General features: G+C 31.5%; 1 protein-coding gene across 3 annotated transcripts in view; it reads left to right on the top strand.

Moving 5' to 3' along the window:
• LOC118189876 (GPI ethanolamine phosphate transferase 1-like) overlaps positions 1-14577 on the top strand; it is a 129494-nt gene that overhangs the window by 64506 nt on the left and 50411 nt on the right. For all 3 annotated transcript variants that reach the window (XR_015044162.1, XM_085827339.1, XM_085827344.1), the window contains exons 9-12: positions 2842-2863; positions 2971-3027; positions 3181-3260; positions 5679-5866. Coding sequence is in view for 2 of the 3 variants with exons in the window: in XM_085827339.1 (XP_085683465.1) it covers positions 2842-2863; positions 2971-3027; positions 3181-3260; positions 5679-5866 (347 nt within the window). In the remaining variant the exon portion in view is untranslated. The remainder of the gene's footprint in view (positions 1-2841; positions 2864-2970; positions 3028-3180; positions 3261-5678; positions 5867-14577) is intronic.

Below are 14577 nucleotides of genomic sequence, written 5' to 3' on the forward strand. Positions count from 1 at the left end.
CCATGTTTTATTTTATATAAAATTGTAATATATTTCTATATGAAAATAATAGTCTTTAGATACTTTTCTATAAAAAGGGTTTTTTAATCTAAACCTAATGATTTTTTTTAATCTGAAATCTGCAAAATTCTAAAATTGGCATATCAAGTTCTAGGCTCAAGATCATTTTTGTGAACATTTTACGCCATCACTGTTATTAATAAGACATTTCAATTTAGTTTTATTAAGTACTTGATGCAAAATAGTAGTATTCACTCCACTTAACAGTAAATTCGTTTTCTGTTATTTTTTGCTGATTAGCAGCTAAATTAAACTAACAGAGAGCTAAATGTATCATAATGCAAATGAATGCTGATAGCTTATCCCATATTTAATTCCAGTAGCTGAATAGGTTGGCTGGATGCAATTTTGGGGGATTTTTCTCATCTCTGACATGAACTTCTGCAGAAAGTTCTTTGCAAAATCAGATAATGATGTTGTTTTGCTTTAAAAAATTACCTGCCTATTGAACTGTTTATCATTAATTTCATATAATATCTACAAATAGAGTGTATTTTTACTGCTTGAAATAGAGGTGCCCTTATCTGTCACCCTTAAAATTCATAAAAGTTTCTTTGTAAAGCTAATATCAGTCTTAACGTATAGTTATATTGAAATTTTAATTTTAAATTATCATGCTTCTGTCCTATGTATTGAAACTATATTTTTATTACACTAAAATAATTGAAAGGAAAAAAAACTATTGTTGTATATTTTTGTCTTTTTTTAAATATACATATCCCGTACAAAGTCCGTAATCTGGACGTCAATTATCCGGAATAATCTATAATCCGAACCTCAAAGACACAAACTTTTTTTTAGCCTAGCTTATACTAGGCTAAAACAAATTTTAGCCTAGTATAAGCTAGGCTAAAATTATCTTTATTGATTCAAGATAATTTTGAATTGAGGCATTTCAGTTAATGTTGCAGATTGCACTGTTCCTTAATTTTCTAATTGGATTCGGCTTATTATTTTTTACAGACTGTTAGAGCAATTTTATAAAAATTAAGCTTGAACTTTCGATTATGTCAAAAAGAGTTTCCAATTTTAGAGCTGCCAAAGTATCTACAAAGCGAAAGCATGTTTTGATGTCCATCAAACAAAAAGTGGAATTGCTGCAAAAAATGGATAAAGGCATATCCGTCTCAAAATTATGCGAGGAATATGACATTGGAAAGTCAAATGTATATGACATACGCAAAAAGAAAAAGGAACTTTTTGAATGAATAACAGAAAAAGGCTAAAGTGACGATCTTGACAAAATGATGATTGAATGGGTCAGACAGCATCACCATGGTTTAAGACAATTAAAAATTTCAGGTGAAAAAGCTTCAGCTGATACTAAAGCTGCTGAAAAATTTGTGGATGAATTCATTGAACTCATTACTAGTGAATAATTATCTCCATAACAAATTTACAATGCTGATAAAACTGGTCTTTTCTGGCAATATGTACCGCAAAATATCTTGGCAACCTCTACAGAAAAGGCTCCACCTGGTGTCAAAGATGCCAAAGCGAGACTAACAATTTTAGCGTGCGCAAATGCTGCAGGAATGCACAAGTGCAAACTTTTCGAAATTGGAAAACATGCATGATCTTGAGCAATTAAAGGAGTAATGATTTTCCCCGTTCTATATCATGCAAATAAAAGAGCATGGATGGCACAAGCATTGATGAATGATTGGTTTGAAAATCATTTTATACCAAGGCTCGGCAACATTTGAATTCGGTTGGTTTATCTGATGGCTCAAAATTAGTCCTTATTTTTGACAACTGTTCGGCACATACTTAAAGTTTTAGTGAAAGATAATGTATCCGTATTATTCTTCCCTCCAAATTGTACATCTATCATATAGGCTGAAGCCTATAGATACGGTAATAGTGCACGCACTGTAATGCAAATATAAAGTAGCATTTTTAAAATCTATGTTAAATTTCTTGAACAATGGCAAGACTATTTAAGACTTTTTGAAATTTTTTAGCATAAAATCTGTCGTGTGTAGCATTGCAAGATCGTGGGAGGATGTGTCTTCAAATACGTTAAAAAATGCTTGGCATAATTTATGGCCAGCTACCATATTTCATGGTGAGGATGATGAAGATGATAGCCACGAATTCGAAGGTTTTTGGCCATCGCAAACTAAATGTGAAATTTTCCAGTTATTGGATTTTGTAAAGAAATGTGGAGAAGCGGTAATAAATGAAGATGATATAATGGAAGGTTTTCATTGCAACCGACGACAATGCCCCAATCATCAATCAACGGACGGCGAAATCTGTAGTATGGTTCTCGATACAGAAAATACCGCTTCTGATAGTGAAGAAAGTGACAGAGACGTTATTGAAAATGAAAAAATTTCTATTGACAAGTTAGTCGGTATTCTCAACACAGCAATTACAGGACTTGAACTGTGGAATTTTAACTGAACAAGAAATTATGTTTGTTTATAGAATTAAATAGAAAGTATTAGCACAAAAAAACGAAGCAACTTAAACAACTTACATTGAAAGAAATGTTAATAAATAAACAAATAAATATTAAGCTTTTTTTATAAATTTTGATCCCCTTTAGATCATAATTGCTCTTTATTTCATAAATTATGGTTTCATATTTTTAATTGTATAATTTCTGTATATCATCTTACCAGATGATGATATATAATCCAGAAAAATCCCTAATCCGGAATCGCCGAAGTCCCGATGAGTCCGGATTATGGACTTTGTATTGTAGTTTTATTTTTTGCATGTCCACCATTTTTATTTGTCAATTAAATAATGCATAGGAATATTTTCTTTCAGAGAACTTTCTCCTTCTCGACAGGTATGTTTTATTTATGTTCATAATATAATGTTTTGATTATCTATATGACTAAAGTTTTTTAAATTCTATTTCATCTATCTTATTCCAGTTTTTATTCATTTTAATAGGCTGAGCTTATGTCAATGGTTGATACTCTTTTAAAGCAAAATCGATATAAAGATGCAGTAAGTGATTATGTAGTAGATTTATTTTAAATAATTAAGGAATATTTATTTCTTAAATATCTTTTAACAGATATTAATTTTACTTTTGTCTTCCTTGAAAATAAATCTGTTAAATTAATATATACTTAAGTAATTTTTTAATTTTTTAACTAGATACAAGTTGGCTTAAAAATAATTGAAATTGCTTTAAAGGGATTAGCATATTATCAGAAACATGATCGAATTGCTTTAAGGTAAGTTAAACAGTAATATTTGCATTTGTTTAATCTTTGAATAAGATTTATTAAACTGATTATTTCATTCTTTCATATCAATATTTCAATACTTTGAATAAGGTTAAAAGTATTAAAATAAATGGTCAGTTTTGAAATAATATGTATTTTGCATTGTTTTTAAAGCTTTGTGTAGGGTTGTAAGCTTTTGTAAACTGTTTATTACATTGATTTTTATATCCTTATTTCAATATTTTGAATTAGTTTAAAATTATTAAAATAAAGTCTTTTCTTGAAATATATTAAATAAATACATGAAAAGATACATTAATCAAATTATTTAAATTACTTTAAATCAGTTAAATCTTCTGTCTTAAAAAAAATAGACTATTTAGTTGTAGTTTCTGTCTGGGTAACTAAAGGGTAAAATATGTAACAAATGATAAAAATATGTCTCAACAATTTTTTTTTTTTTTTTTCTTCTTTAATTTTTACTCTTAAGTTTTGAGATCTTTGTTTTAAGAAAATTTGGATGAAAACTGGAATATATTTTGGTATTTTTTAAATATTCGTTTATCTATAAAGTCTGAAGAAGTATTAATAATGAAATTAGAATCTATGGAATATACTTTAAAATTTTAAATGAAAAGTTTCAGTGCCATATAAAAGGCCTTTTCTAAAAAATATGGGTGCTAATTTCAATAATGTTAATTGAAAATAAAGTTGAATTATTATTTATGTATTACATTAAGTTTCTGGAATATTTTGCATTGTATCAAATAATTTGTTAGGTATTTAATATTTTAACCTCTATTAAAAATTTTGCTTATGGATAGCAAGGACAGCAATTTTTCTTTTATTTCAGTAATGCACACTTTTTTATGATAGTTGTTTCAAAGTATGACATTCATATCCACTATATTCATAGTTCTTTCAAAATTTAGGTGATTTTAACTTCTTATATTCAAAGCAAATAAATGATATGGTTGTTATAAATGTGAATTAGCTTTCTTCAGACCAGTTTCATACTCCTGTTCTTACTGTCTGTTGATACTTATTGCACCTTGCATTGTTCTCATTGGATGGAATTAAAACACTCTTGACTGTTTGGCTGTCTTTTGGGATTCTGAAAACTCCTAATAATTTCCATTTTATTACTTTACAAATACCAGAGACCATTGAAGAAAATAATAAATAGTATGAATTTGAAGTTAATGTTATTAAAAGAAGACATTAAATGCTGATAGTATGGTTGCAATAGGAAGAAGTATATATTTATTAGCTTGTTAAATCTCTACTTGAAATAGTTAAAATTATCAGTAACAGTATCATTTGAAAAATTTATTTATATTGTTTAAATGTATTTATATTGTTGAAAACGATATAAATAAATTTAAATTTGAAACAGTTTTAGTATAGCCCACCTAGAATAACCAAAAAAATATCGCCAAGAATGGTAATAAATAATATTTTGTGGCAAACCATACTATGCGGCAAACGCAATGTAAATTTCTGATTTCTAAAGAGGATGGAATTACAGTTACAGCTAACATAGTGGTGAACATTTATTCAATTTCAATACAAATTACCAAGATATTCATTTACTTAAAAGTTAAATGCTTATGTCCCTCTATTCTTACTTTTCCGGCTGGCTTTCTCTTAAAATTTGTCTCGTGCTGCATTGCATGGGGAAATACAACATCTTTAATTAGAATTCTACTAAAATTAACTATCTAACCACAAAATTCGTAACACTATTTTCGGCGATTGTTTAACACTCGGATATTGTGGAGAATACTACTTTGGAGATAAGATTTTTGCATTTAGTTATGGATTGCTCTAAACCTGCTGTTAGTGATGTCGTAATTAAGTATCAGGAGATTTTAAAGGAAAATTTAAGATGGGATTTTCAAACAAGCATAAAAGTTTGGGAAATCCAGGCATTTCAAACAGATATTTTATGTATGAATTAACAAAAGAGTATGAAATTTTTTGAGGATTTTTGATGGATTGCGGATTATTGAAGGATAAAGTTTGTTGTGAAAAATTGTAAGATACCATCCCAAGGTATCTTACATTTGGGAAAACCAAGTAAAGGTGATATTTTCCGGAATTGTTTTTTAAATTACATCCTTTTAACCTTAACCATTTTCAATAATCATTCCTTAATATTCTCTTTTTTTAAAATCGTGTATAATAGTCGTAAATTTATTTCTATTATCCACGATTTCTGGTGAAATCAAGATGGCCACCATTTTTGAAACACTGAGTTTCGTTGAAAATCTCAATGGTAACCATTTTTCAAAAAAACATATTTCACACGCTTTGGCACCAAAAAAAATTCGTCAAACTTTGAAGGTGGGTTATACTGAAGCTGTTCCACCAAATTTTATTTACATTGTTTTCTTAACTTGCTCTTTTTTTCCTTTCATTATTTAGCATTAGTATACTTCTTGGATTCTTAGGTTGGATAAGTTATGTTATAGTGCTATTACTTCGAGATTACACAACAGTTGGCCATACTTCTCTTGAATCATCTGTTAGGATGCCCGAAGACACTATATCTAAGATTAAGTGCATTTTTGTTTATGCATTTTTTGGAAGCATTATATCATTTCTTTTATATGGTATGTTAACAGTTTTTCTTGTTGAAAACTTTTTATAATTTTATATAAAATATTCTTGTACATTCTTAATTTGACTTTATTTCATTGATATGTTTCTTGAAAAGAGCAAAATAATAATCTTATTGTATATTTTAACTAAATTGTTATTGCAAATTGTATACAGTCAAAAGTCGTTGATTCGGACACCCATAATCCGGAATGATCTATAATCCGGACCTCAAAGCTACAAACTTTCTGTGCATGCACCGTATTGACGCATGCGCGTAAGACCTTTACGGCTGCGAATACGCGTGTACGCGTGCGCAAAGTACGTTTACGAATGCGCTTTTAATGTATAACGGACGGTATAAACTAAGCTAAAATTATCTAATTCAGTTAATGTTGCAGATTGTGTTGTTCCTTAATCTTCGAATTGGATTTGTCTTATTATTTTTTGCAGACTGTTAGAGCAATTTTTTAAAAGTAAGCTTGAACTTTCGATTATATCAAATAGAATTTCCAATATATATTTACTAATATGTTAAGGATCTACAAAGCGAAAGTATGTTTCGAAGTCCATTAAACAAAAAGTGGAATTGCTGCAAAAAATGGATAAAGGCATATCCTGTGTTTATCTAAACTTTAACGTTTGTTTATCTAAACTTTGTTTATCTTTAACGCTGTGCGGCGCACAATGAATTGGAAGTTGATCTGTCAGCACTATCCATATCTTCAGGGCAGATGTTTTTATTTTATTTGGCTTATGATTCCTTACTAAATGTAGTATTTCATCTCGATGTACTCCGTCTTTGATATGATTTAAATCAAGTTCCTCATCATTATGATTCGCTTCCAATAGTGAAGAAAGTGACGCAGAGGTTATTGAAAACGAAAAAATTTCGATTGACAAATTAGTCTGTATTCTCGACTCAGCAATTATAGGACTTGAACAGTGGAACTTTGTAACTAAACAAGAAATTATGTCTGTTTAATAGAATTAAAGAGAAAGCATTGTCACATGAAACAAAGCAACTTTAACAACTTACATTGAAAGAAATGAACAAAGTAAACAAATAAATATTAAGCTTTTTCTTTTTGTAAATTTTGATACCCTTTAGATCATAATTGTTCTTTATTTCATTAATTACGGTTTCATATTTTTAATTTTATAATTTCTGCATGCCATCTTACCAGATTTAAACCGATGATCTATAATCCGGAAAAATCGATAATCCGGAATCGCCGAAGTCCCGACGAGTCCAGATTAGCGACTTTTGACTGTACATGAAAACCTGAATGTCACAAATGTTGTATAACTTCAATGCATAGTTGCAAAAATCTATTTCTTTATGTGGAAAACATGATTTTTGCTTTGAGTAATGCAATATTTATTTTTCATTACAATGTGTGTCCAAAAGCATTCTGTGCTGATTCATAAAGAATGAAATTATGATTTATAAAATTATTCTCTTGGTTTTTAGAATTAAATAGCAATAATTTTATGTGTGTAATTATGTTAAACTGCAAAGGGACTCTAATTTTTCTTTTCATGAGCTGGTTATTATAACCTTTCCCTTTTGAATTGATATGCCTTTGTCAAACCAGTGTAAAATTAATTTTGTTCTCTTCCTAAGGAATGGTTCAGTATACTTCGAAGGTTTGAATTTTCAAAGTTAATGTTTTCACTAAGAAAATAGTGATTGATTAAACTGTGTGAATTCCAAAAATATATGGGTTCAGTACATTTCTCAAATGTATTTTTTTACAGTGACACAGTTAAGATTTTTTTTTAATTTGATACATCTTGAATAACACATATTTTGGGTAAATGCTTTTTGTTTATCTGAAAGTGCCAAGCTTAAAAAAATATAAATCGTTCAATTTATATTTAATGTTGGCTTTCTTAATTATATATTTGATAGATGTATGAATGAATGTCAGTAAAAATACAGCTTACTGGGTTCTGTCCTTTGTTTAAAATATCAAGCAGTTGAATTTTCTTAAAGATGAACTGTATAAATGGTATATGTAACATTAGTTTTTCTTGGTATTTTATTAAAATACAATAAACAGTGAGCAATACATAACTGGAACCAATGCTATTAACAATTGTTTTTTACATTCATTTGGCATGGCATAAGCAAATAATCTATCTTGTCCCTGCCATGAGGATTTCTGCCTCCTAAGTGAGGTATCTTTTTCAAAATGGAAGCTCGCCAAGTTTGACATGAATGTAGTTAAAGACAACAACAGCAATGATGCAGTCTGTTGATGATTTTTGATGAATTTCTTTAAATAATTGAGTTAATCAAGTGTTTAAGATAACTGAGAAATTTATGCAAGCAAATTCCAAATTTAGTTTAAATACTAAATTATATAATCTGCAATTTTATAACCTTGTAACCTTATAGCATTCTTTTTCTTTTCATTTCAGTCACAGTTAAAGTGGTAGCCATGTTTTTGTTTTCATGATAATTCTGCAATATTACTATGTTTTAAAATATGTGTATAGAAATGTATAGGGCGCAAAGGAAAGTCCATTATTTCTTTTATGTATCGAAATAAATCATCTCAGATTGTGCATATTAAGTATGTATATTCTATTCTTCTATATTCATCTTAAGTATATACGATATACAGTACAAAGTCCGAAATCCGGGCGTCCATTATTCGGAGTGATCTAAAATCCAGACCTCAAAGCCACAAACTTTTTTTTTTTTTTTTTTTTTTTTTTTTTTTTTTGTATGCTTTACACATGCGCATTTGATTTTTCCTTCCATCATAAAACGTGGAGATTTTCACTTAAAAATTCCGATTCTTAATTTCACTTAGGTACAAATTAAAATACCTTATTATGGAAAAACAATCATGTAAGCATAAATTTGTGAGATTAATAATTTGGCTCCGTAACTGAGTATCTGCTTGGCATACATCTCAAACAGAAACATTCACCTATTTTATATCCCTGATGCCGACCTGGCGTGTCATTATTTATTATATTTTGCTTTCATCACCGCATGTTTATCAATACATGACAGCTTCAGTAACTCATGCAGTGATATCTAAACTATTTTTAATATTAGTAATTGAATAACAAGAGTATGGCAACCTTTTATGCTGACATTACGCTTGGCAATGATTATAGATTTTTAAATGGTCTAAGAAATGTTGGCAAGGAAAAATTCAACAAAACTTTCTATTCATGTGCTAAAAATAGATTTTATTAATGAAAGTCATAGGCCAAAAGATTACATTTAGTGCTATTTAACTGATGTTATTCACCATAAACCCAGAAGCAGCGGCAGAATATGTCGGCAAAGGAGGGCAGAATTTAGGGAAGACAAAATTTTTGGAATTTGGGAAAGCACCAAGTGGCAAAATTAAAGGATGAGAAGTTTATAATTTAGGGAAAGCACTGGGATCCAAAGTTTAGGTGTGGCGAAAATTTAGAACTTAGGAAGGCACTTTGTAGCAGAATTTAGGACCTGCAGAGACTGCACCAGATTGTATCTAGCACTGGCTCTAGATAAATCCTTAAGTATATGTGGGAGTTTATTTATTCAGGACTCAGATTAGTTTTAGCATGTGCAAGAAATAAACGTAGGTATAGTAAATAACTAAACTAATACAATTCAGACTTAATTCAGTAGACAATAAGAGCAAGATAACATTTAGCGGAACAACTTGGCTTTTGACGCCAATCTTGTGATATACAGCCAATAATGTATAATGGACACTATTAAGCTAGGCTAAAATTATCTTTATTGATTCAAAGGCATTTCAGTTAATGTAGCAGACTGTGCTGCTCCTTAATATTCTAATTTGATCCAGCTTATTATTTTTGTAGACTTTTATAATTGCAGCAATATTGTAAAAACTAAGCTTGAACTTTCAATTATGTCGAAAAGAGTTTTCATTTCTGGAGCTGCCAAAGGATCTACAAAGCAAAAGCATGTTTCGATGTCCATTAAACAAAAAAATGGAATTGCTGCAAAAATGGATAAAGGCATATATCCGTCTCAAAATTATGCGAGGAGTATGGCATTGGAAAGTCAACTGTATATGACATCAAAAAAAAAGAAAAAGGAACTTTTTGAATTTTTTGTGGATTCCAACACCCCACTCGCAGTGAATAATAGAAAAGTGTTTGTTATGCTGAAAGTGACGATCACGACAAAGTGGTGATTGAATGGGTCAGACAGCATCGCAGCAAGGGCATGCCATTGACGAGTCCAGTGCTAATGGCTCAAGCCAAAATATTTGATAAAGAAATGAACTTAAACCTGAGTGCACATATTTGACAGGTTGGTTAACCAAATTTAAAAATTGCCATGGTATAAGACAAATAAAAATTTCAGGTGAAAAAGCTTCAGCTGACACTGAAGCTGCTGAACAATTTGCAGATGAATTCAATGAACTCATTACTAGTGAATAATTATCTCCAGAACAAATTTACAATGCTGATAAAACAGGTCTTTTCTGGCAATATGTACCGCGAAATACCTTGGCAACCTCTACAGAAAAGGCTCCAACTGGTGTCAAAGATTCCAAAGCGAGACTAACAATTTAAGGGTGCGAAAATGCTGCAGGAACACACAAGTGCAAACGTTTCGTAATCGGAAAACATGCAAGACCTCAAGTATTTAAAGGAGTAATGACTTTCCCCATTATATATTGTGCAAATAAAAGAGCATGGATGACATAAGCGTTAATGAATGATTGGTTTGAAAATCATTTTATACCCGAGGCTCGGCAACATTTGAATTCGGTTAGTTTACCTGGTGACTCGAAAATAGTCCTGGTTGTAGACAACTATTCGGCTCATACTTCACGTAAAGTTTTAGTGAAAGATAATGTATCTGTAATGTTATTTTTCCCTCGAAATTGTAGATCTGTCATTCAGCATATGGATATCGGAATAGTGCACACGCTGAAATGCAAATATGAAGTAGAATTTTTAAAATCCATGTTAAATTTCTTGAATAATGGCAAGACTATCAAGAATTTTTGAAATATTTTAGCACTAAATCTGTGTGGAGCATCGCAAGGTGTCTCCAGATACCTTAGGGTGTGGATACGTTTGGGTGGGAGGGTGTGTCTCGAGATACATTTAAAAAATGCTTGGCATAATTTATGACCAGCTACCATATTTCATGGTGAGGATGATGAAGATATCTGCAAATTTGAAGGTTTTTGGATATCGTAAACTGAACGTGAAATTTTCCAGTTAATGGATTTTGTAAAGAAATGGGATGAAGATGATATAACAGAAGTTTTTCAATGCGATGACAATGCCCCAGTCATCAATCAGTTAACGGACTGCAAAATCTGTAGTATGGCTCTAGATCTAGAAAATACTACTACCGATAGTGAAGAAAGTGACAGAAAAGTTATTGAAAACAAAAAAATTTCGACTGACAAGTTAGTCGGTATTCTCGACATAGCAATTACAGGACTTGAAGAGTGGAAGTTTGTAACTGAAGAAGAAATTATATCTGTTTATAGAATTAAAAAGAAAGTATTAGCACAAAAAACAAAACAACTTAAACAGCTTACATTGAAAGAAATGTTAGATAAAGTAAACAAATGAATATTAAGCTTTTTTTTGTAAATTTTGATACCCTTTAGTTACTTCATAAATTACGATTTCTTATTCTTAATTGTATAATTTCTGCATGCCATCGTACCAGATTTAAATTGATGATCTAATAACAGAAAAATCCCAAATTTTAAGTAATTCTTTAATCGCTTTTATTCTGTTATTCTTATCCTGAGCCGATTTTAACTTTGGCAAGATGTTGTCTACTGAAACACAAAGAATATTAATGGGGGATCTACTTAGTGTGTCAACATGAGCAATCCTAGCACCAGAGCGATGCTCAATCACATAATTAAATTCGTCTAGTAATAAAGCCCAACGAGCAATCGAGTTTATAATTCACGTTTCGACATAGTCTTTTCAAATGCAGAACAGTCAGTAACAATTTTAAAAGGAATTCCCAGTAGGTACACAGGGAATTTTTTTAATACTTCTATGATTGCTAAAGCTTCAAGCACATAACTAAAGTATTTATTTTCTGCGTCTGTGGTTTCTTTGCTCATGAAATAGGTAGGGTGGTGATATTATCGTTTGGAGACCTCTGCATTAAAATTGTTCCATGTTCCTCTAAGCTAGCATCAGTGTGCAATTCAGTCTCATAATTGGGGTTATAGATTCCTAAGACAGGCTTTTCAGCTAATAATAACTTTAACCGATCGAAAGAATTTCTTTCTTCCTCGTCAAATTTAAATTTACGATCTTTTTTCAAGATATCATTCATAGGCTTAGCAATAATGGAATAATTTTTCTGAAATATCTGGTGATTCCAAGAAAACTCTGAATTTGTTCCAAATTAGTCGGTTCTGGAAAATTAAGGATCACTTTTGTTTTTAAAGTTGATGGGAAAATTCTACCTTCTTCGATAAGATGACTCAAAAATTCGATTCACTTCTTCAAAAAATTAGATTTCTTAAAATTAATCTTGAATCCTTATTCGCTAGCAAGCTTTAAGACCTGTTCGATTCCTTCTTCAAGGGAGGACGACAAGATTATTACGTCATCCATATATGGCAAAACAATACCATCATTAAATAAAGGTCGAAAAATGGTGTTGATGTACCTCTGAAATACAGCTGGAGAATTGCATAGACCAAAAGAAACTTTGAGAAGTTGATATGAACCTTCGTGTGTTACAAATGGTGTATACTTCTTGCTATCCTTGGTTACGTCAACATGGAAAAACCCATTTTTAAGATCAAGCATACTAAACACATGTGATCCCTGTAACCGATCTAGAATATCTTCAATTAATGGAAGTGGAAACCTGTCCTTTACTATTACTTTATTTAATCTCCTATAATCAATACATAAATTAGGTGTTTCGTCGTTCTTTTTAACGATTACAACTGGGCTACAATATTCTGAAGAGCTAGGTTCTACTATGTCTTGTGCTAACCATTCAGCTATTTGAGCTTCAACAATTCTTTTTTCTGAAAACGGCAACCTATGAGTCTGATGAAATATAGGTTCATTATCTTTTGCCAAAAGGTTCATTTCTTTGTTTGTTGTTTTAGTTTTACACGGTACGTAACTCGAAACTAATTGTTGCACCATATCTCTGAAAATATTTGGAACATCAGATTCAATATTTACTTTATCACAAATTAAATCAACTCGAAGAATAAAAGAAGTACAGTCAGAAGTCTTTTTTATCTGGCCTCGTCGGGACTTCGGTGATTCTGGATTATCGGTTTTTCAGGATTATAGATCATCAGTTTAAATCTGGTAAGATGGCATTCCTTTTCTACTGCATTCACATATATCTGTATTTCTAAGTTCAAACCTGCACAAGTATGTTTGAAACAGTTCAGTGATACCAGTGACAGATTGGATTGTACTGGTTTTTTGGGGACTTCAGTTCAACATCTACTTTTGGAAACATATTATACATCCTACATCTGACCTCAACTGTAGACCAATGTTCCTGCCACAATTTGATTAGTTTCCTATGCAGAACACTTTATGTGTGATATTGGAAGCTGTATAAGTTGTATTATTTATGATGCATCATTTGCTGCCTGCATTGCCAGTGTATCTGTTACTTCAATATCAAGTATAGCTATGTGTGCTTGGAGTCATTGAAAGTGTGGTCTTTTAGCTACTGGTGTATTTAAGAGAAACTTTTGAATCTGGTATACTAATGAGCTGTGGTTTTCTGTTTCAATCTGTAACTTTTACTAATGTAGCTTGTCTTTCTAATACAAAGTCTCTAGGTAGCATTATTGCAATCTGTTGGAATGCCATCATCGAAATTGTGCAATAGGCATGACAAATCAATAAAAGCTGCATCCTTTGAATAGTAATAGGTTCTTTCTTGCATTTCCTGACATTGCAGTTCCCCAAATTGCTGTGTCAGTGAGTCTTATTCTCTCTGTGATTATATACGAGGGCTATCCAGAAAGTAGATTACGTTTTGGAATAAAAAAATAAACAAAGTATAGGAAACAAATTTTATTATATACAGATGAAAGCCACACTCAAATACTACTTTTCTACATAGTCACCATACAAATTAAGGCATTTATCGTAGCGATGTACGAGCTTGGAAATTCCTTCGTCGAAAAATTCGGCCGCCTGCGCCTTCAACCACTTCGTTACCTCTTCTTGCCTTCCATCTTGCACAAAACTTGTGGTAACCAAGCTTTTTGCTGATGATTTCGTGCAACAAACTTCGCGAAATTTGTGGAAAACTCAAAGAAAGTTCCGTTATTGTGAAATTTCGATTTTCACGGACTTTAGCATCGACTTTTTCGAGAAGTTCGGCGGTCACTATGCTGGGTCTCCCACTTCAATCTTTGTCGTGAACATTGGTTCGGCCATTTTGAAATCTTATGACCCACTGACGCACTCCACCTTCAGTGATAATGTTGTCCCCATACACTTCACGAAGCTGCCGATAGACTTCTATCGGTTTACAGTTTTTTGCAGTCAGAAACCTTATTACTGAGCGCAGCTCGCGGGATTTTCAATTAACGCAGACATTTCAAACCGTCACAGTATCTGAACGGAGCACAGCACGAACCTCTCACTAGCACGGCTAGATGCAGACTGAGCTGCGCAACGCTCTGACCCCAAGATGGCCGCGCTAGCCCCGCCCCTAGCGGACACAGACGGAAACGTAATCTACTTCCTG

This window comes from Stegodyphus dumicola, chromosome 1, assembly GCF_044657685.1.
Source record: "Stegodyphus dumicola isolate Sdum_Otavi_A_Nest chromosome 1, ASM4465768v1".
NCBI classification, from domain to species: Eukaryota; Metazoa; Arthropoda; class Arachnida; order Araneae; family Eresidae; genus Stegodyphus; species Stegodyphus dumicola.